Source organism: Aethalodelphis obliquidens, unplaced genomic scaffold (genome assembly GCF_003676395.1).
Source record: "Aethalodelphis obliquidens isolate GAN/ISIS:26980383/991018 unplaced genomic scaffold, ASM367639v1 scaffold59, whole genome shotgun sequence".
NCBI classification, from domain to species: domain Eukaryota; kingdom Metazoa; phylum Chordata; class Mammalia; order Artiodactyla; family Delphinidae; genus Aethalodelphis; species Aethalodelphis obliquidens.
In genome coordinates, this window is record NW_020838003.1 from 238693 (window position 1) to 260164 (window position 21472).

Consider the following 21472-nt stretch of genomic DNA (forward strand, 5'->3'; position numbering starts at 1 on the left):
GAGCGCAGGCTCAGTAGTTGTGGCACACGGGCTTAGTTGCTCTGCGGCATGTGGGATCTTCCCAGACCAGGGCTCGACCTGTGTCCCCTAAATTGGCAGGCAGATTCTTAACCACTGTGCCACCAGGGAAGTCCCACAATTTTTTATTCTTAGTACATCCCAAGCATTTCTAAATGATTAACATACATGAACTTGTTTAATCTTCAAAACCCTATCATTATCTTATGGATGAAGGAAGTAAGGTCTACAGAGTTAAGAAACTTCCCCAGTGGATTACTACTCAGCAATAAAAAGGAACGAACTATTGATAACCTAGATGGATCCCTCATGAGCTATGCTGAGTGAAAAAAAGCCAATTTTAAAAGTTACATACTGTATGATTCCATTTATATAACATTCTTGAAATGACAGCACTGCAGAAATGGAAAACAGATTAGTCGCTATGGATTATAAGGGGGTAGGAGACAGGAGGGAAGTGCTTGTGGGCTGTAAAAGGTCAAAGTGAGGGATCCTTGTGATACAGTTCAGTGTCATATCCTGGTTGTGATAAGTTACTCTAGTTTTTCAAGATGTTACCTTTGGGGGAACTAGGTTAAGGGTACACAATATCTCTCTATTTCTTACAACTGTATGTGAATCTATAATTGTCTCAAAATAATAAGTGCAAAAAAAATGAAAGAAAAGAGAAAAGGAACTTGCCTAGGGTTACACAGCCAGGGGAAGAGTTCAAGTAGAGTTCAAAGTCCAACAGACTTAGCTCCAGAGCTTGTGCTGTTAACCACTATACCAAAGTTCAAACCTAGTTGGCTCTCAAAAATACTTTTTCATCAAAATTCCATACACACATCATTTATTTCTAAATATCTAGAACAAAAGTTTCATGAAACAACGTATAACCTTACACTGTAGGACATACTAAATCGATTTTTATACCCGACTAAGGGGTTGTGACCTTTAATTTGAAAGAGAGTCCAGTATCCCGTAGTGCCTCTCTGGTGTATATCCATTTCAGCTCTAGCTACCAAGATATAAGCAAAAGAGCTCTTCCGGCAATGCCAGTATGTTGTGTTCTGTTCCTAGCCTATAATTGTTGGTACCCTTTAAAGGCCAGTTACCTTGCATCCGTCTATTTCTCTTTAAACCATCTCCTCTGATGGAAACATCTTATTTCTAATCATTGGTATTATCCCTTGGCTAGTGATTATCCCAACCCAAACTTTAGTTTGTATTTACAACTATGTGATGCAAATTATGTTTCAAATGCTTCTACATCATTGTATCCTTTATTGTATCCAAAGCCAAGCTGATTTTACCCCTTACTTCCAAAACAGTTATTCAGTTTTTTTCATTTCCATTTTCAGCACAGTATTCGAGGCTCACAGGGCAAAAACTTTAGGTTATTCTCGACTCCTCTGTATCCTTAACAGGTCCAGTTCTTCAAGTGAAGCCATTTTGATCCTCTCCCCCAACTTCTTCAGATTCTCTTTGCATAAACCTTTCAGACTAATCATCCTGAAACAAAGTTCTAATCATGTGACTTCCCTGCTCAAAATCTACATTGGTTCCCATTGCCTGCTTCCTGGATATGCAGGTCTAGTTTTAGAGACCTGTCATTTGACTTTACCTTTCCTGTTCTCCAGTTCTCCCCAGGAAGAACTCCCCACACCATTCTTATTTCCTTCACCTCACTCCACATACCCATTCTCCCCATTTGGAATACTTTCTTCCATGTTTTCTGTGAATTTCATATTTAGGGTCTGCCTCAAATCCTATACTGGAATTTATCATGCTTTTAACTATATTACTTTCGGTGTTGTCTCATTTGGAGCACAAGTGTACAATATTCCAAGGAGTTAAGTTAAGGGTAGAGATTATTCCTATATTTTGTCAAGGTTGGGGTTTACTCTACTTACAAACTAAAAAATTAGCCTATTTCTTGGATACTGGTGAAGGACACGACAAAAGACTTTATTTCTCATGACACTGCAAGCAGTCTGAGCATCAACACATTTGTGTCAGTTCCTCTTGCACCAGAGTTGCACCTGGGAGACACTGTATTGCTTAGAAAAATGCTACACATGTTGTGGTTCAGTGTTGCAGCTGAGGAACACAGTTTGGGGAACCGTTGTTTTTATAGGAAGCAGTAGGAAAGCCTCCTCTCTTAAGATGATCAGTTGCATAAAGAACCCTGAGAAATGGCCTGGGTCAAAGAGCATTGAGAGCCTTTCAGTCTTGATACAACCCATAAAGACATGTAGTAGCACAAGAAGTCCATGGAGGATTGTCTGTCTCAGTATCTTACAGGTTAGATATAAAGAAATTTGTAATTTCTCCAATATCACCCAGGGAATATGAGAGAGACAGCTCTAACTCTTCTAGATCAGAGATCTAACTATGCTAGATCACTGTGTTGCCCCCTAATATTTAACTTATTTCTATGGAGTAAATTGAGCAGAGTAAGGAATTCCTGAATTTGTACTTATCACCTAAGTTTCTTATGTTGCATCAAAACAGAGAAGACTGACTGTTGTCCCAACTTCTAGATGTTCCCAGAAATCTTCTGGGTATTCTTCTGTGGTGCAGAATTCTTCAGGTAAAGGTACTTGAAGATGTTTGGGAAACTTTCCCAAACTAAAATTGATTGTATTATGATATGGGAGGGCAGTGAAGAAGAAGAAAGTGTGGTTTCTTAGGAACTCTTGGGCAAGCTGGAATTAGAAACGGACATTTTTTAAAGATTAGAGAAATGGATACCTGAAAGAAAAGTGTTTTCCTCTATTGCTCACAACATTTCTGACACTAAATGTGTGGGGAAGTTTTCCCACACCCACCAGTTCTCCAACACCAGTTCAATTCTGACACTGTCTACTTGGGGTTAACACAGACTCCACAAGATGCCCCCTCACTTTAGATGCCAATCACAAGTCTAGGTTGTCACCTGTCCTTCTTACCAACCAGCTGTAAATCAGAGGTTTCTGTGACCCCTCCTTAAGTTTTATAATTTGCTAGACTGGCTCACACAGCTCAAGGAAAGAGTTTACTTGCTAAAGTACAGGTGTATTATAGAGGAACACAACTCAAGAACAGCCAGATGGAGGAGAAGCATAGGGCAAAGTATGTGGGAAGGAGCATGAAACTTCCATACTCTCTCTGGGTACATCACCCTCCCAGCAGCTCGATGTGTTCACTAACCACAAGCTCTCTGAACACTTTTCTTGAGGATTTTTATGCAGGCCTCATTATGTAGGCATCATTGAGTAAATCGTGGTCTTTGATGTTTGAGCTCTTTCTCCAGCCTGTCTCCCCTCCCTGGGTTTGGAGGTGGGGGAGGGAATGGCTGAAAGTTCCAACCCTCTTATCACACCACTGGTTCCCCCTGGCAACCAGCCTTCCCATCCTTAGGGGCTTTCTAAAATTCACCTCATTAGCATAAACTCTGTGTTTGAAAGGGACTTGTTATAAATAACAAAGATGCTCCTTTTATAATACCTTTAACTCTGGAGCTATTTCAGAACTAGAAACAAGAACCAAATATAACAAAATATGCCCTTATCACTTGGGAAATTACTAGGGTTTTAGGAGCTCTGTGTTAGGAAGTGAGGGCTTAGATAAATAGAGAAATTGATTGATTTCTTATTGTTCCACAATACCTGAGGAAGAATAAGTAGGAGTACATAGACAATGGTTTTGGAATTTAAATAACCAAATAAGCTTGCTCATTTCAATGCTAATGCCAATCAAAAGGGGAATATTGGTAATGTTCAGGGAAGAAAGCAGCACTAGACTCTTATTGGAGGCTAGCAGTTAAACCTCGTCCTGAAGCAAGAGAAAGCACAACCTCTTTTTTTTTTTTTTTTTTTGGTTCGCGGGCCTCTCACTGTTGTGGCCTCTCCCGCTGCTCCGGACGCACAGGCTCAGCGGCCATGGCTCACGGGCCCAGCCGCTCCGCGGCATGTGGGATCTTCCTGGACTGGGGCACGAACCCATGTCCCCTGCATCAGCAGGAGGACTCTCAACCACTGCGCCACCAGGGAAGCTCCTCTCTTTTTTATTTTTAATTATGAGATTTTTCAAGTACGTAAAGTAGAGAGAGTAGCATAAGAAACCCTAACGTTTCCATCACCCAACTTCAATAATTATCAATATATATATTTTTTAATTTATATTTTTGGCTGCGTTGGGTCTTTGTTGCTGCTCTCAGGCTTTCTCTAGTTGCGGCGAGCGGGGGCTACTTTTTGTTGTGGTGCAGGGGCTTCTCATTGCCGTGGCTTCTCTTGTTGCGGAGCACGGGCTCTAGGCGCATGGGCTGCAGTAGTTGTGGTGCGCAGGCTCAGTAGTTGTGGTGCACGGGCTTAGCTGCTCCACAGCATGTGGGATCTTCCTAGACCAGGGCTTGAACCTGTGTACCCTGCATTGGAAGGCAGATTCTTCACCACTGTGCCACCAGGGAAGTCCTGCCATTTGTATTTCTTTGGAGAAATGTCTATTGAAATCCTTTGCTCATTCTTTTTTACTGGGTAATAGTAAGTCCCCTACCTACAAACGAGTTCTGTTCTGAGAGCGTGCTTGTAAGTACAATTTGTTCATTAAGTCCAACAAAGTTAGCCTAGGTGTCCAACTAACACAGTCAGATATATAGTACTGTACTGTAATAGGCTTATAATACTTTTCTCACATTAATACATAAAAAAAAAACACAAAAAATAAGGAAAACATTTTTAATCTTACAGTACAGTAATCTTACAGACGTCTGAGCTAACTTACATGATTGGACATGGGAATGCACGTTTGCATCTTTGAAAGTTCTCAACTTGAAGGTTCGTATGTAGGGGACTTGCTGTATTTGTCTTTCATTGTTGAATTATAAGAGTTCTCTACATATTCTGGATACTGGATCTGATTTATATTTTTTCCTCCCATTCTATGGGCTGTCTTTTTTTTTCCTGAATGATGTCCTTTGAAGTGCAAATGTTTTTAATTTTAGTGTAGTCCAGTTTATTTTTTCTGTTGTTTTTGCTTTTGGTGTCATCTAAGAAACCATTTGGTCATATTGTATAATCCTTTTTGTATGTTGCTAGAGTTGGTTTGCAAGTATTTTGCTGAGGGCTTTGCATCTATATTAATAAGAGATACTAATCTGTAGTTTTCTTATGATGTCTTTGTCTGATTTTGGTCTCAGATAATGTTGGTCTCATAGAATGTGCTGGGAAGTGTTTCCTCTTCCTCTGTTTTTTGGAATTGTGAAGAACTGGTAGTAATTCTTTAAATGTTTGGTAAACTTCAGTAGTGAAGCCATCTGGTTTTGGCCTCTTTATGGGGTGTGTTTTTTATTATGAATTTAATATCTTTACTTATTATAGTTCTATTCAGATTTTCTATTTCTTCTTGAGTCAGTTTAGGTAGTTTATCTTTCTTAGAAATTGTCCTTAGAAATTGTTTCATCTAGGTTGCCTAATATGTTGGCATACAGTTGCCCATAGTATTCCCTTGTAATCCTTTTTGTTTCTGTAAGGTCAATAGTGATGTCTCCTCTTCGTTTCTGATTTTAGTAATTTGAGTCTTTTTTCTTTTTCTCTTCGTCAGTATAGCTAAATATTTGTCAATGTTGTTGATCTTTTCAGAGAGCCAACTTTGGGTTTCACTGGTTTCTCTCAATAGTGTTATTTGCTGTTGATTTCTGCTGCGATCTTTATCATTCCTTTCTCCTGGGGGCTTTCTACTGATAAATGTATTTATTGGTTGGCCTTGAGGAAGCCATCTGTGAAATCATGGAATTATGACATGCTAGAGCTCGAAGAGCTAGGTCAGTGCTTCACTAACTTTAATGCACATACAAATTGCTTTAGGTTCTGTCCAGAATCTGATTCAGTAGTACCATTGGAGCCCAAGTTTTCCCATTTCTAAAAGCTTCCAGGTGATGCCGATGTTGATGTTCCAGGACCACACTTGGAGTGGCAAGGATCTAGTTCATTTGGTATCAGAGTGGTTGGTGGGGTTTTCCAAGCCATGTTGTTTCACCCCATTCCAGGCATATTCATGTGCCCCCTGCTTGAGAATTAGTGCTGCAATTAGTCATTATGATTGGTGCGGGTGTGTGATGTCTTTATAAAAAAAAATTACTGAATAAGTACGTTTACAGATGAGGAAATTGAGGCCCCAAAGAAGTAAGATTTCTTGCCTGGCATCATATAATAAGCTAATTAGCATAGATGATTCATATCAAACAGATTGAGTAGTGGGTGGATATAATCTTTCTGATGATAAGGCTTAATTTTAGCAAAGTATATCTTTGATTATGCTATTACTAAGGAAAGGTAGCAATCAGGATAAATAAATTAGTGATTAAATTTTCTTGATTAACTCCTTTAACAGATTTCAACCCAGAGAAAATATTGTTTAAGTGAATTTCCTCTTCATTATTCTTGAGTAGAAGCTTATGTGATATCTGAAATGACATTAAGGAGAATAGATAAATACAGATATAGATACATATATAGATAATCTAAGGGTCTTAAGACTTTATTATTTTTAAATGAGGATTGAGTAAAAGTTCATAATTATTTTGTACAAATAAGTGTCATCAGACTAGTTAAATGGTGTTTTATTAAAGATCTTTTTAGTACTTTCAGTGATTTCTTTCACTATCACAGACAACTCATTTTATGCTTAATTTTATACTCTAAGAACTATTACAGCCAAAGTTCAAAGTAGATTTATTTAGGAGTCATTGGTCTTCAGTCATTTTGAACATCAAGTAAGCTTTCCTTTCAATATCTTTCTGTTAGTTGGTCATTTTAAATCTCATATTAATGCTTTTAGGTATCATTGGGAAATTTCTGTAGCACAACTGTTTTGTTTCACATTAAGATAAAAGTAACTGTTGTGCTACCTATGAATTATTCCCACTTTACCAAGAATTGGGTATGATGTAACATACTTAATATTAACATAATGTTAAAGATAACTTACTTTTCCTTCAATTATTCATAAAACATTTCAATATTTCTCGGTATGAACCTTAGTCACTGCACTATAAGGAGATAAAATAGGGTCTTGGTTAGATGATTGGTTTGCAGAACAGTGTGACTCACTGTCGCTCTTAGCTATGTGACTTTGGGTCCATTTTTGTCATCACTGTTGACTAGATGAACCACATGACTCTGTAAAGTTTGTTAGAATTTCCTCATATGGAAATTAGCAGCCTTGAAGAGGTGTGATGAAGACCCATACGCTCCTAAAAGGACTTTGAAAACCAATATGGTTTATTACAACTACAGTCATTTCTACATGGTTTCTTTAGTCCACTGCTCCTACTATGTTTCCCACCAAGGTGATTTGTACCACCGTCCAAATGTAGAAACAATCAAATAATCACCAAAACTAGAAACACAGAAGTTGCTCTCCATTCTATTTCCTTCTTCCCTCAATCCAGCTGGTGATCAAGTCCTGAAATCCTAACATTCTACCCCTAGAACATCTCTCAGAGCTAACTCCGTCTTCTCCACAAGCACACACTGCTCCAATTCCATCCCATATTATAATTTTCCTCCTCAGTTTTTGTGGTAAACCCTTACTTGCTCCCCAGCTTTGAGATTTTATTCCTTTTCGATCCATCTTCCACAAGATTGCTAGAATGGCTTCTCTAAAATTCAAATCAGTGACATTACGCCTCACATCAAAATCTTTACTGACTTTAAGGTAAAATCCATATTCCTTAAACAAGGTCCTTAGCAATCTCTCCCTTACCTACTTCCCTTGTCTTATCTCACAACCCTTACTCACATGTATCATAAACTTACGGCATTTTCTTGGTTTTCCTTAGTATGCCATGTTCTTTCATATTTCTGTTCCTTTACCCAAGCTGTCCTTCCATCCTACTCCCTTCACAGCTCTACTCCTAACCCTTCCTGGCCTGACTAATTTCTCTTTGTCCTTTAAGATTGAACTCAAAAGTCTCATCCTCTGTATTTGGCACCTAGTTATTTCTATATATTAATTTTGTATTCTGCTACCTCTGTGAATTATTATGTTTTTGTAAAAATTTTAGTTTACTTTGATTTTTTCTGGGTGTAAAATCAGATTGTATTGAGAGCAGTAATATATGATCCACACTTTTACAGTTTATATGTCTCCAATTTCTTTATCTTCTCTAATTGCATTGGTCTTCCACCCTCAGTATAATGTTAAGTAATAGCCATGGGTAATGGACACTTCTTAAACTTTCCCTCAGAATACATCCAATGGCAGAGGAAATTGTATCAGACTCGCAGCTTGCATGAAATCCTACATTACTTTCATATCTACTATCTTAGCCTTAAAAATATATATAAAATTTACATTTGATTCCATAGAATGCATATATATGGCTTAACATAAAAACATTTTAATTTATTTGTCCTGAAATAAAATTAATCTTTGTTGAAGATGATAATGTTTATCCTGAAGTTTCAAGTATTCTCTGTAAGCTGCCCTGTTTTGTTCTTCAGACATCTGTATAACCCAAGTTTGATAAATAATAAGCACTTGGATGTCGAGGACTAGGTCTTCTATCTCTGGATTCCCAGCATTAAATACAGTATCTAACACCAAGTAGATGTTCAATATTTATTGAAAAAAATGAATGAATGAATGAACGAACAAAAGTTCACTTTTGGAAAAATAGTGTTAAATGTTAGCATTGTGAATAATTGCAATTTTAATTATTTTTCTCATAGAAAAAGTATGACAGACAACATTGTAAAAGTCCTGCACTTTAAAATAATTTTCTGGTCTATATAATAAAACAGAACTTTTTAAAGCTTTTTATAGTTAAAAGTGTAAAATATATAAAAAAGATCACATATTATAAGTACTCAGCTCAATGAATTTTCACATACTCACCAATTTCACAAAACTAACACCCCATCAAAAGGAGAACTTTACCTGCCCCTCAGAAGTCCCCCCATGCTCTCTTTTGGTCACTGCAGCCCTTCCCTTTTTAACAGCATACAGGGAATTCCCTGGCAGTCCAGTGGTTAGGACTCCACACTTCCACTGCAGGGGGCATGGGTCAATCCCTAGGCAGGCAGCTAACATCCCGCAAGCCGCATGGTGCGCCCACAAAACCCCAGCCAAACAAACAGCATACATTAGTTCCACAAAATCTTTTTTTTTTTTTTTTTTGGCCGTGCCCCACCACTTTGATAATAGTAAGCATTAAATAATCATTGAACTTTTGCATTAATTAAACAATTAATAATGAGCAATAAATTCTTTTGAGCTCTTATGTCTAGTTGTCAAATTACGCTGAATTTTGTTTGACTTTCTTTCATTTGTTTAGGGTAGTAGTTCTCCACAGGTAAGAGATGTCTTTCAGGGGACTTATGGCGATATCTGGAGATATTTGGGGTTATCATGACTAGAGCGTGCTACTGACATCTAGTGGGTAAAGGCATGGGTTGCTGCTAAATTTAATTCACAGAACAGCCCCCCACAAAAGGAATTATCTGACCCAAAATATTAGTAATGCCAAGACTGAGAGTAATATTTTCTAAAGAATGGGTGGGTTGTTTATGTTTGATGCAGGTTAGTTCAAATAGGTTATAGCACCATACTAATGGAGCCTAAGGTATCAGGAATTTAATTTCCCTAGGCAGTAGTTCATCTTTCTGTAGTTTAATGCGTCCCAGCCACTGACCAGATGTCCTAAACATTTCTGCTACTGATGACAAGAACGAGATGAGGCAATGTAGAAGAGCCAGTACCACCACTTCTGGAAAAATGCCTCAAAGCATCGTGTTTTGTACATATTCCAAATCCAGCTCTCCCACGTGACTAGTTCTCACTAGGTTGGAATTAGATTATTTACTTTGACTAGGAGCATTGCTTAATTTTGTTATTAGCTCCCTGAATTATTGGTCAACAGACTTAAGGCAGAGGGAGTGGTACCTTATGGACTGCCAGTTAATCCAACTTCAGCCACATTTTCTTATGTTAAATGGAGAATTCTGTAGCTCTCGACAAACATTCATGCATACCCACACACCCCTGCCCTATTCCTTTCTCCCAGGGATTATAGGTCGGAAACAGTACAGTGCACATAAATGCTGATAATAATGTTGGAAATTAATATCTGATAAAGTTGTTCTTCATGGCGGTTTGTCAGGGGGTAGTTTTTTGTGTATTTCAATGTCCCTTGTGGGTTTATTCCATTCTTGTCAAGTTGACCTACAATGAACAGAGAGAGCCAGATTTGAGGCATGGCCCTACAACATTTGTTGGTGTGCAAGAGAGAATTAGTGGCAACATACACCAATTCTGACTTTCCTAATAAAGTATCCTCTAAAATTATTACCTCAGAGAACACTACAACAAACCAAGATTTGTATAGTGGGCACTGTAAACCTACAAGTCCTTAAACTTAATGGAGAAGATGAGCTTAGAATTTGACTATTTGATTCTGCTTCATTTAACTGTGAATGCATATCTAAATGAAAACACTGTGTGAAGAAAATTACTTGGGACAATTTGAATGAAATAATCTCTGCTTTGCGCTGTAGCTTGTTTCTATTATGGGAGCATGGCTTTTATTAGTACTACTTTTAGTCCTCCTAAAAAAGGTAAAATATTTCATAGATCTCTAGGCCTTTTTCAATTCGTATAGAAATTTAACACATTTAACTTTTGGGAGGATGTCAGGTAAAATGTGGTACTTAGTCCCTTTCCTCAGGGAGTTTATTTGGTTGATGAGAGCCACGTGCTCTATGTTAAGTCTTAAAAAATCGGGGAGTTGATTAAGTTCTAATACTTCATTATACTAATAATGTTAATTATGTTTAGTCATTTAGTAATGCATAGTTTAAATAATAATGCTAACTAGTATAAATACTAATAATGCACATAGCGTATTTGGAACAAAGTTTAAGCGCTTTGTCCTTTTTCTCTACATTGGCTTTATTTTTTTATTTTATTTTATTTTTTTTGCGGTACGTGGGCCTCTCACTGTTGTGGCCTCTCCCCTTGCAGAGCACAGGCTCCGGACGCGCAGGCTCAGCGGCCATGGCTCACGGGCCCAGCCGCTCCGCAGCATGTGGGATCTTCCCGGACCGGGCACGAACCCGCGTCCCCCGCATCAGCAGGCGGACTCTCAACCACTGCGCCACCAGGGAAGCCCAGCTTTATTTTTTAGAGCGCTTCACAAGCTGTAGAGAATGGGTGAGGCAGGGCAAGGGTGGAAGCAGCCCAGTGTGAAGACTGTGCAGTACTGAGTTGTGACGGACCCAAGTTAGGCTGGTAACAGAGGCAGTGGTGAGAATATTAAAAGACTGTACTCAAGGCTCAAAATTTTATAAAATAAATACATTTTTTTTACTGTTTCACCAAGAATATTCCTAAGGGAGACTGGCATCTTTTTTTAAAAAAAAAAAAAAGGAAAGCACATGGTGGAGAAGAATACAACAACTAATAGTATAATTTGGTGCCAAGGCCTTGATTCTTGCCAAGACACCAACAGTCTTACCCGCTATTGCTTTTGTGCCATCAATGCAAATGTCAACACAGTGAACTTATACTGAATATTTTAATGCGCTATTTCCAGTAACCAGGCTTCATCCTTTTCTCCTTTGGCTGCAGATCCTAATTATCTCATGGCTAACGAACGCATGAACCTGATGAACATGGCCAAGCTGAGTATCAAGGGCTTGATTGAATCTGCTCTGAACCTAGGGAGAACTCTGGACTCTGACTACGCACCTCTCCAGCAGTTCTTTGTGGTGATGGAGCACTGCCTGAAACACGGCTTGAAAGGTAGACCATGGCCTCCAAATACAAATGTGCACACACCTGTTTCCTAGCAATACATGCTCCAGAAGAGAAGCATTCCTGGTGGAGCCAAAGAATAAGAGTCTTTTTCTTTTTTTTTTTTGCGGTACGCGGGCCTCTCACTGTTTTGGCCTCTCCCGCTGCGGAGCACAGGCTCCGGTTGCGCAGGCCCAGTGGCCATGGCTCTGGGAAGCCCAGGGAAGCCCAACTGTGAGCTTTTGAGGACAGGACCTGGTCTTGTTCACCTTGGCTTCTTTTCCTCCTCCTGCTCCAATCTTTGATAACCTGTCCTTGGATTACATATTCTTTTCCCCTGGACTGTTTTCTTCACTAATACCACACGGCTTTAAGCATGATATTGTTAAAATATTTTATCGTTATTATACAGCTAGTCCATAAATTCTTCCTGAAAGAGGAAGGACCGAGTCTTGGAAAGTAGGGGATTTTTGATTTTTATGAAATGTTATCTATTATGAAAGCATGAATAATTTTAGAACTGTCTGATAACCTGGGATTAATTCCCGGAAAAGCGCACTGAATAGATGGGAGAGGGTATGTGTGTGTTGAGAGTGTGTTTATGTTGTGAAAAATGTTAAAATATTGCTTTGTTTTTATCGCCTTAGCTAAGAAAACTTTTCTTGGACAAAATAAATCCTTCTGGGGGCCTCTAGAACTGGTAGAAAAGCTTGTTCCAGAAGCTGCAGAGATAACAGCAAGTGTTAAAGACCTTCCAGGACTTAAGTAAGTTTAAGGTTCAATTCTGTGTGTCAGGGAAAACATTCTTCTTAACTACCTCCTTTAGGAATGAGACTAAAGACAACGGTGATCATAATAATTTATTTCATAACAGTCCAGAATGCAAAATGCTGTTATGAATAAGTGATGTTACGAGAGAACTGGTAGCGTAGAATAATGAGAAGTGTGAGGGGTAATTATTCTTTATCTAAGAAAGGTTGTCTTCATGTTAAAATACCAAATGTTCTCTTTTTTTTAAAAACACTTGTGGGTATCAGCTAGTGAGTCTCAAGAAGTTAGATCTAGGGAGGTGGCGTGTTGGGCTTAAGACAAACAATGTGTTTGATGAGAACCAAGATTGAAACAGTTGTCAAGTGAGCCTCAGGATCTGACACCCGGAACCTGCCTTGGGACTTGAAAAAGAGTGGTAATCACCTTCCCAAATTAGATTGGTCTAATTGTAATCAAGTAGAGGTCTAAGTGGCCTGTGTCCTGATTATTGTTATTCGGGTCCTTACATGATCCACACTAAATTTATAAGGATTCACCAAAACTAGTCTGATGGAGCATTTTCAGTTTGGCCTTCCAGAGGTCTTGTCTTCAAATCATAGTCTCATTCAGTAATTAATTCCTCACGAGAGCATTTGTCCCAAACACACCCCTGGCTCCCACTGGCCCACACAGAAGTCCTCCCACAGGAATGTGGTGGGAGAGGCTGTGAGGGGCACGTCCTGTGCACCTTATACTGGGGGGGCCCGTTAGCGGGAGTAAATGGACCTGTCCCACTGTGGCCTCTAGCTCTGCTACTTTTAGTTGGTTTCTGTGTTTTTGTAGGACACCAGTAGGCAGAGGAAGAGCCTGGCTTCGTTTGGCATTGATGCAAAAGAAACTTTCAGAGTATATGAAAGCTCTGATCAATAAAAAGGAACTTCTCAGGTATGAAGATCTTCTCGTTGAGCTTCCTTCTTTTTCTCCCCATGTTCTTATCATATGAGGCTGAAGCATATAAATTTATCATTTTGGGGGGTCAGAAACATTCGATTCATGACAATTTCACGTAGCTCAGCTAATACCTTCTCCCACATCACACACACACATACGCAAGAATAGATGTTTTTATATTAAGTGTGTTCACACTGTCTCTGTGGCATATGTATGGTCCTTTGCAGGACAGGTCAAAACTTAACAGGGAAGGCTTTTGACACCTTAGCATATACCCAGGCTCACTAAGACAGGAAGTTGACGTGTAACATTAAATTCAAATACAGCACACAAAAAAATTTCCAGTTGAGTCATAGGTACAAATGGGAATGAGAAAACTATAAAGCTTTTAGAAGAAACATAAAGTAGACAAAAATTTCTTAAACACAAAAAGTTCTACCTGTAAAGGAGAAAATGGCTAAATTGGTTACATTAAAATGAAGAACTTCTGTCCATCAAAAGTCACTCTTGAGATTAAGAGGTAACCGATAACTCTAAAGGAGATATTTGCAATACATAATACATATATTCAACAAATTATGCATACTCATGGTGTATAAAGAACTCCGTCAGTCCAAAAAGAAAAAGGCAGACGAGCAAAGACAGAACTGGGTAAAGGACTTGAACAAGCCTCTCACAGAAGAAGAAAATTGAAATGGCCAGTAAAAATATTAAAAGATACCTAACTTCATTAGCCATGTTGTAAATTCAAGTTAAAACAAGAGTGTGATAACCTCACACAACCACCAGAATGGGTAAAATGAAAAAGACAGGTCATCGCAGGTGTTGGTGAGGATGTGAAGTTACTTTAATGTCCTGCTGATGAGTGAATTGGTATAGAAATTTAAGAAAACTGTTTGTCATCCTCTAGTAAAGCTGATCATGAGCATTCCTTGTGATCGAGGATTCTGCTTCTAGTTGTTGTATCCAATAAAAAATGCATAGTTATATCCAACAAAAGACATGAACAAGAGTGTTCATAGTTATTACAATGTTTGTACCAGCCCCAAATGTTTGTAATAGACCCCAAGTATCTATTCACAGTAGAATGGGTAGGTAAATTATGGTATACTCATACAATGAAATACCATATAGCAGCTACACACAGCCATATGGATTAATCTCACAAGTGTAATGTTGGGCAAATGAAACCAGACATGAAAAATACATTCTGCATTATTCCATTTATATAAAGTTCAGAAACGTACACAATTTATCTTTCATGATAGAAGTCAGGAAAGAGCTACCACTGGCAGGGTAGGGGTAGTAAATGCGGAGTAGAAGGGAGCACAAGGTGGCTTTGGAGGTTCTGATGATGTACTGATTTTTAATATAGTGCTGGTTACATAGGTGTGTTCTCTGTGTGAAAACTCATTCCACTGTATTGTATGATTTGTGTACTTTTTAATATATACTTTATAGGTCATTAATATTTACTAAAAGAAATTCAAGTGTAGCAGACTGCCTCTGAGAAATATTGTAAGAAGAGTAAGTAATCGAGAATTTAAAGACATGGCTGAATTTTTCAAGAGCCTAGTTTTTACAAAAAATTGCGCTGCAGATCCTAACATGGGGCATTGTTTTAATGTTGCTGCAGCTGCGTGTGCCATTGATTGCTGTTTTCTTGCCTAAGAAAATTAAACAAATCAGGGGAAAGAGAAACAGTAACCATTCTGGAGAGCTTATTTATTTCCACAAGGGGAAGGCTCAACTTTCCAAGGATCAAGCCTTAAAGTGGTGTAGGGTCTAGTGTTCAAGCTGTAGGCGGCTACAAAATTATATGATTCAGTTGGGGTCTGAAGAATTAGCTCTTCATCCAGCAGAGCGCTAGAGTAAATGCATTCAGTCTTACGAACTAGACGGAACACTTTTTTTTTTTTTTTTTTGCGGTATGCGGGCCTCTCGCTGTTGTGGCCTCTCCCGTTGCGGAGCACAGGCTCCAGACGCGCAGGCTCAGCAGCCATGGCTCACGGGCCCAGCCGCTCCGCGGCACATGGGATCTTCCCGGACCGGGGCACGAACCCGTGTCCCCTGCATTGGCAGGCGGACTCTCAACCACTGCGCCACCAGGGAAGCCCGGGAACACTTTTCAATACATATTTTCACTTACTTTGACTCAGCACTTTCAGACCCTAGGTATGTCTAACAGAAATACATGTGTATATGTACCCAAACCCATGTGCAGTAGTGTTCAGCAAAGCACTGTAGCCTGCACAACTGAAACAGCAAATAGAATGAATCCATTGTGGTATATCCCTACCATGGAATACTGTCCAGAGGTGAAAGTGAATGAACTACTATTGCATACAACAATACAGTATATGTATTACTAAATCACTTTGCTGCATACCTGAAACTAACATAACATTGTAAGTCAACTATACTCCAATATAAAATAAAAAAATTTTAAATATATATAAAATTAAATTTAAAAAATAAAGCGGATCAGAAAAAAGGCAATTTTTTAAAAACAAAATAATCGGTTTTTTTAAGACGCATGAAAGATTGAAAAATTATCCCCTGGTGCGTTACAAATACAGATATGTGGCAGAAGCATGAATGCTCACTTCAGTGAAAATACCATTCTAATCACTTTTCTTTCAGCTGGACTGTCTATTATCTAGAGTCTGTTCATGTCCCTATTATCTAAAATAAAGTATCCAAGTAATCCTTGTTTTTACTTTTTTGCTGTTACTATAGATGACCATATTTAACCACGAGGCAAGTGCTTTTCTCCTTGTCTCATGGTTACATCATTGGATTCTTGAGGTTTTATTACAGTAGACTGTTTCATGGATTTCTCTTACAGTGAATTCTATGAACCCAATGCCCTCATGATGGAAGAAGAGGGAGCCATAATTGCTGGTCTGTTGGTGGGTCTGAATGTCATTGATGCCAATTTCTGTATGAAAGGAGAAGATTTGGACTCTCAGGTATGAGGAAGATACTTGGTTACCTAGTGTGTCACTCTGAGTTCTGTTATCTCAGAATTTGGATTGATCAGATTATACCAACCAAATTAGGGGAACTTCTATGAGTCATAAATAGGATTTTCTTTATTTTTGATGTGAATATAAAAAATGTTTGTTTTTCCTTCCAGCTTGGCTTATTTATGCATAATGAATGTTTTTCAAATTCTTGTCTTAACTGTGATCCCTGTTAAAAATATTTTGCACAGGGTAAAATATATATATATATATATGCTGTGTGCTGTGTGGTTCAGCAGCAAACATATGTATATGTGTTTGCCGTAGCATCTTATGGAAAAACCCAAACAAACTTTTTGGCCAACCTAATATATGTACACACATATAAGCCAAAATATATACACAGGGGTTTAGTAGCAGAATATTTTAAATAAGCAAGAGAGAAAGAAATGTTAAACCTTAATTTATATTAAGTATTCAGTTGACTTTCTTAGCCATGTCCTACTGACTTAATCTTGGTTCTTTATTTACAACCCTTGCCAATTCTTTTTTTTTTTTTTTTAAGGAGGAGCATTTTTTTTTTAAGTTACCTTTTCCAACTTTTTTTTCCTTCTCTTTTGTTGGCTACGTTGGGTCTTCGTTGCTGCGCACGGGCTTTCTCTAGCTGTGGCGAGCAGGGGCTACTCTTTGTTGCAGTGCACGGGCTTCTCATTGCTGTCGCTTCTCTTGTTGTGGAGCGTGGGCTCTAGGCGCGTGGGCTACAGTAGTTGCAGCACTCAGGCTCAGTAGTTGTGGCTTACAGGCTGTAGAGCACAGGCTCAGAAGTTGTGACACACAGGCTTAGTTGCTCCGCGGCATGTGGGATCTTCCCGGACCAGGAATCGAACCCGTGTCCCCTGAATTGGCAGGCGGATTCTTAACCACTGCGCCACCAGGGAAGTCCCGTCAATTTTTTTTTTTTTAACATCTTTATTGGGGTATAATTGCTTTACAACCGTCAATTCTTGATTATAATAAAACATTAAATTTTTATTAAAAATTTCTAGTAGTTGTCATGACCGTAATACTATTTTGAGTACCTAAAAAGAGACATTGTGTTATGCCTTGGGAAAAGTATCTAATTTTATATTGAATTCTGAACATTCTCTCTGTAGGTTGGAGTTATAGATTTTTCAATGTATCTCAAGGATGGGAACAGCAGTAAAGGTAGTGAAGGGTACGTACAAAGAAAATTAGTTTTCTTTTTTCTTTAATGTTCTTTGATAGTATTTAAAGTTTACAACAGTACTGCTTTAACACATGTGCTGAAAGAATTTCTGATGAGATAGCTTTAATAGAATCTTGTCAAAAATATCTGACAATTATGCCTGCTAAACCCTAAAATTTAGGGATTTTAGTTAAGTAGATTTTCCTACTATGTAGCTCAGGGGCAAACAAAATAAAAATTTTTATAAAAGGAATCAAATGCTTCATCTCTTAAAAGTAATGTTTGGAAACATGGTTTTCTTGACCAGAAGGATTGCATCGTCGGTTTGCTTAAAATTTGCACTATTACATGTGCATCATGGGATTATGTAAAATGCTAATATTAGGGGGAGCTGAGTGTATGGGAACTGGGCACTACTTTTACAACTTCTGTAAATCTAAAATAATTTCAAAATTTAAAGTTTTAAAAATATTCATATGGTACTTGGAAATTAGCGATCAGAAACTCACCTTTTACCTTTATAAATTGAGCAGTTGAAAGCATAGTCTGAAATTTTTAACCTTAGGCATTGAGCTAAGGTTATATTGCTTGTCCTTTTAGTAGTCATAGAGGTATGTGGCCTTGAATTTTGTTTTTCAGTTGAAAAGTCTGTCTGTTTAACTTCCGCCTATTCTAGATTATCTGGTCCCAGAAGTGAACCTTCTTTTTCCACAGTTAATTTACTCATGGAATAATAAACACCTGATCTTTGTGAAAGCCTTTTATACCATTCACTTTGAAGCCAAACAGCAGTTAAAGGCAAATAAATATATAGCCTTTGAGAACAATAATTATTTCACCCAAATAAGCTTAATTCAATTCCTATGACAAATGGAAAATTGTTATGATAAATAATACTAACAAAGCTAAAATAAAAATCTATCAATTGTGAGAAGAAACTTTTTATTCTTTAAATGCCTCTAACAGATTGTACATTATACCTATAACCTAAGTTATTAAGATATATAAGCTATAGCAAGAGCTTTATTAATATGCAGGGGTGGTTTCCATTTTAAACCTCCAAGTCTCTTGTTGATATGCCAAGGGGATTATACATCAGGTCTGTCTTCTGATACAGTGTGTCTGTGCCATAATTTCCTTTCTATGTTTTATGAAAAGATTAGGGGTGGGGCATCTTGGTATTTCTAATATTATTTACTTTTTTTCTATTTTTTTTTTTTCCCCTCAGAGATGGCCAGATTACTGCAATTCTGGATCAGAAGAACTATGTAGAAGAACTCAACAGACATCTGAAGTAAAGAATGAATAAATACTATTACGTTACTGGGGGTTTTGGTGTGGGGGAAGGGAAAGGTAAACTGATGAGCAGTTAGGATAAATTCAGACAATACTCAACAAATATATATAGAATTACTGCTTACCAGGCACTGAGCTAGACACTGGATATGTGGCATTTAACTGTTTAGTGAACTTTAATGAAAAGCAATATAAAATCAGTATGTAATTAGAATTTTAGTGATTATGTTAATATATTCAGTTAAGAACTCTTAAGTTTGTGACATAGTTGAAATTGGAGGTCTTCTTGGTTCGGTAGATCCAGCCACATATTTCAGGACTAAATCTTGGGTAAAGCACTCATCACTTTAGTACCTTTAATTGTATCTCGTTGGTCCCTTGCACTTCTCATACATTGGATTGATAGTATTAATTTACCCTTTTTCCACCATCACTACCATTAATTTACCAAGTACTCACCAAGTATTTTTCATGACCAGGTTATAAAACAATCTCTTCTTTCCTGAGGAGAGCTATCCAAAATTTATTGGTATTCTCAAGTGTACTGATGGTCTAAAAACTGTTGAATAATTCAGAAGAATTAATATACCCATTAATTACCTTATTTATAGTTCTCTTTTGAAAGATAATCATTTTAATTTAAGTAAGACCTAAAATGTGACTATACCAGTATCAATATAAATTATAGTCTTGGTTCCATTTAGAAAACTCAAGAACAATTTAAGTACATTTTCTCTGGGGACTGAGTACTAATAATGAACTGACAGTAAACTGTGGAGATGTTAACCTAGCAAAGATGTGGTTACAGTTGACAAATACAAATATGACCCTATTATTTACTCTTTCAATGCCTCCATTTCTTTATCTATAATAACAGCCCCCTACCTAGCACATGGGGTTGTTGAAAGGAGTAATGAAATAATGCAAGTAAAATCAGAAGAGTGCTTGGGGTATGGCAAGCACATCATAATTCATGTAGCCCATTATTATTATTACTATTATTATTATTTAAGTAAACAAAGTTTACTGTGTAGTGCATCAACTCTTTTATTTCATCAACAAATACTTATTAAATACAAACTTCAGTGCCAAGAATGGAGCAGGTAAGACACACATCACCTTCTAAGCTGTCTTAGAGCCTACAAGTCTGTCAAGAATTATGGACAGTCAACAATGAAAGTATAATGAGTATTTTAAAAGAAAGTACAGGATATTGCTCTGTTTATCAAAAGAGACTATTATGTTTTTTCTTCTCTTGATAGTGCTACTGTAAACAACCTTCAGGCAAAAGTGGATGCGTTAGAAAAATCCAACACTAAACTGACAGAGGAGGTAAGTGTTTTGGAAGTTTTCTGATTTACTTATAGAATTTAGTAGAGTGTATTAGTGGAAAATAATTTCTCTGGAGCCTGGAAATAAAGGACTTGACTTTTCAGATAATATCTACTATAGGACTCCTTGTTCTGACCAGGAATGGCCAGCTGGCTTATCTGAGGGGTCTCAGTTATCCAGTTGGAATATGAAGTCATAGAACCTGGGCTGATCAAATATTTTGCTTTCTTTTGTGAAGGTTTTGTCTGGGCTAGCCTAGAGTTAATGTTTAGCAGGTAGCGTGATATTCATCATTTATTCATTCATCAAACAATTTGGGTACTACGTATGTGCCAGAGCTAGACAAAGATTTATATCTGCCAGGCATTGATTTACGTGTGCCAGATTGGCAAGTTCCCGCCTTCAAGGGTTTTATTTTCTCCTTGGGGTGATGGGGTAGATGACATAAAGAACACGGGTCAGGAGACCAGTACTAATAATGAACTAACAGTAAACTGTGGGGATGTTAGCCTAGCAAAGATGTGGTTGCAGTTGACAATGAAATAACAAATATGACCCTATTATTTACTCTTTCATTGCCTCCATTTCTTTATCTATAATAATAACTCCATACCTAGCACATGGGGTTGTTGAAAGGAGTAATGAAGTAATGCAAGTAAAATCAGTTAGAAGAGTGCTTGGTGTAGCAGTTTACATGTCATGTGCTCCTGAGCAAGTAAGTCACTTGACCTCCAAGAGGCCCAGTTCCCTAACTGGCAAATTAGAGTGTTTCCCCTTTTAGCTCACAATTACCCTGAAGATCAAGTAAGAATATACATGTGAAAACTCTTAGAAAAGTCCCTAAAATTAGAATGGAAAAATAACCTCATATTTTACTTCTGATTAATTTTTTTTCCCCTAACTTACCAACGGCTAAGCGACATATTTTTTTCTTCAGTAGCATTAGACGTTTCTATGAGAAACCTTAAATAAAATTTTTTAGGTGGCAAAGACTTTATCTTCTCTTTCTCAAATTATAACTATCCTATTACATACAGTGAGAAAAATTTGGTTAAGTACAACAACATAGATGGACCTGGAGGGTATTGTGCTTAGTGAAATAAATCTGAGAGAGAAAGACAAATACTGTATCTTATTTAAATGTGGAATCTAAAAAATGAAACAAATGAATATAAAACAAAACAGAAACAGACTC

General features: G+C 37.7%; 1 protein-coding gene across 10 annotated transcripts in view; it reads left to right on the plus strand.

The window, feature by feature from the left end:
- The window catches only part of RUFY3 (RUN and FYVE domain containing 3), an 84646-nt gene that overhangs the window by 36287 nt on the left and 26887 nt on the right, over window positions 1-21472 (plus strand). For 9 of the 10 annotated variants that reach the window (XM_027087662.1, XM_027087665.1, XM_027087658.1 and 6 more), the window contains exons 2-8: window positions 11611-11784; window positions 12423-12540; window positions 13369-13470; window positions 16325-16448; window positions 17597-17658; window positions 18878-18943; window positions 20208-20277. In XM_027087662.1, coding sequence (XP_026943463.1) covers window positions 11611-11784; window positions 12423-12540; window positions 13369-13470; window positions 16325-16448; window positions 17597-17658; window positions 18878-18943; window positions 20208-20277 — 716 coding nt within the window. The remainder of the gene's footprint in view (window positions 1-11610; window positions 11785-12422; window positions 12541-13368; window positions 13471-16324; window positions 16449-17596; window positions 17659-18877; window positions 18944-20207; window positions 20278-21472) is intronic. The other variant, XM_027087659.1, reaches the window with a different exon arrangement.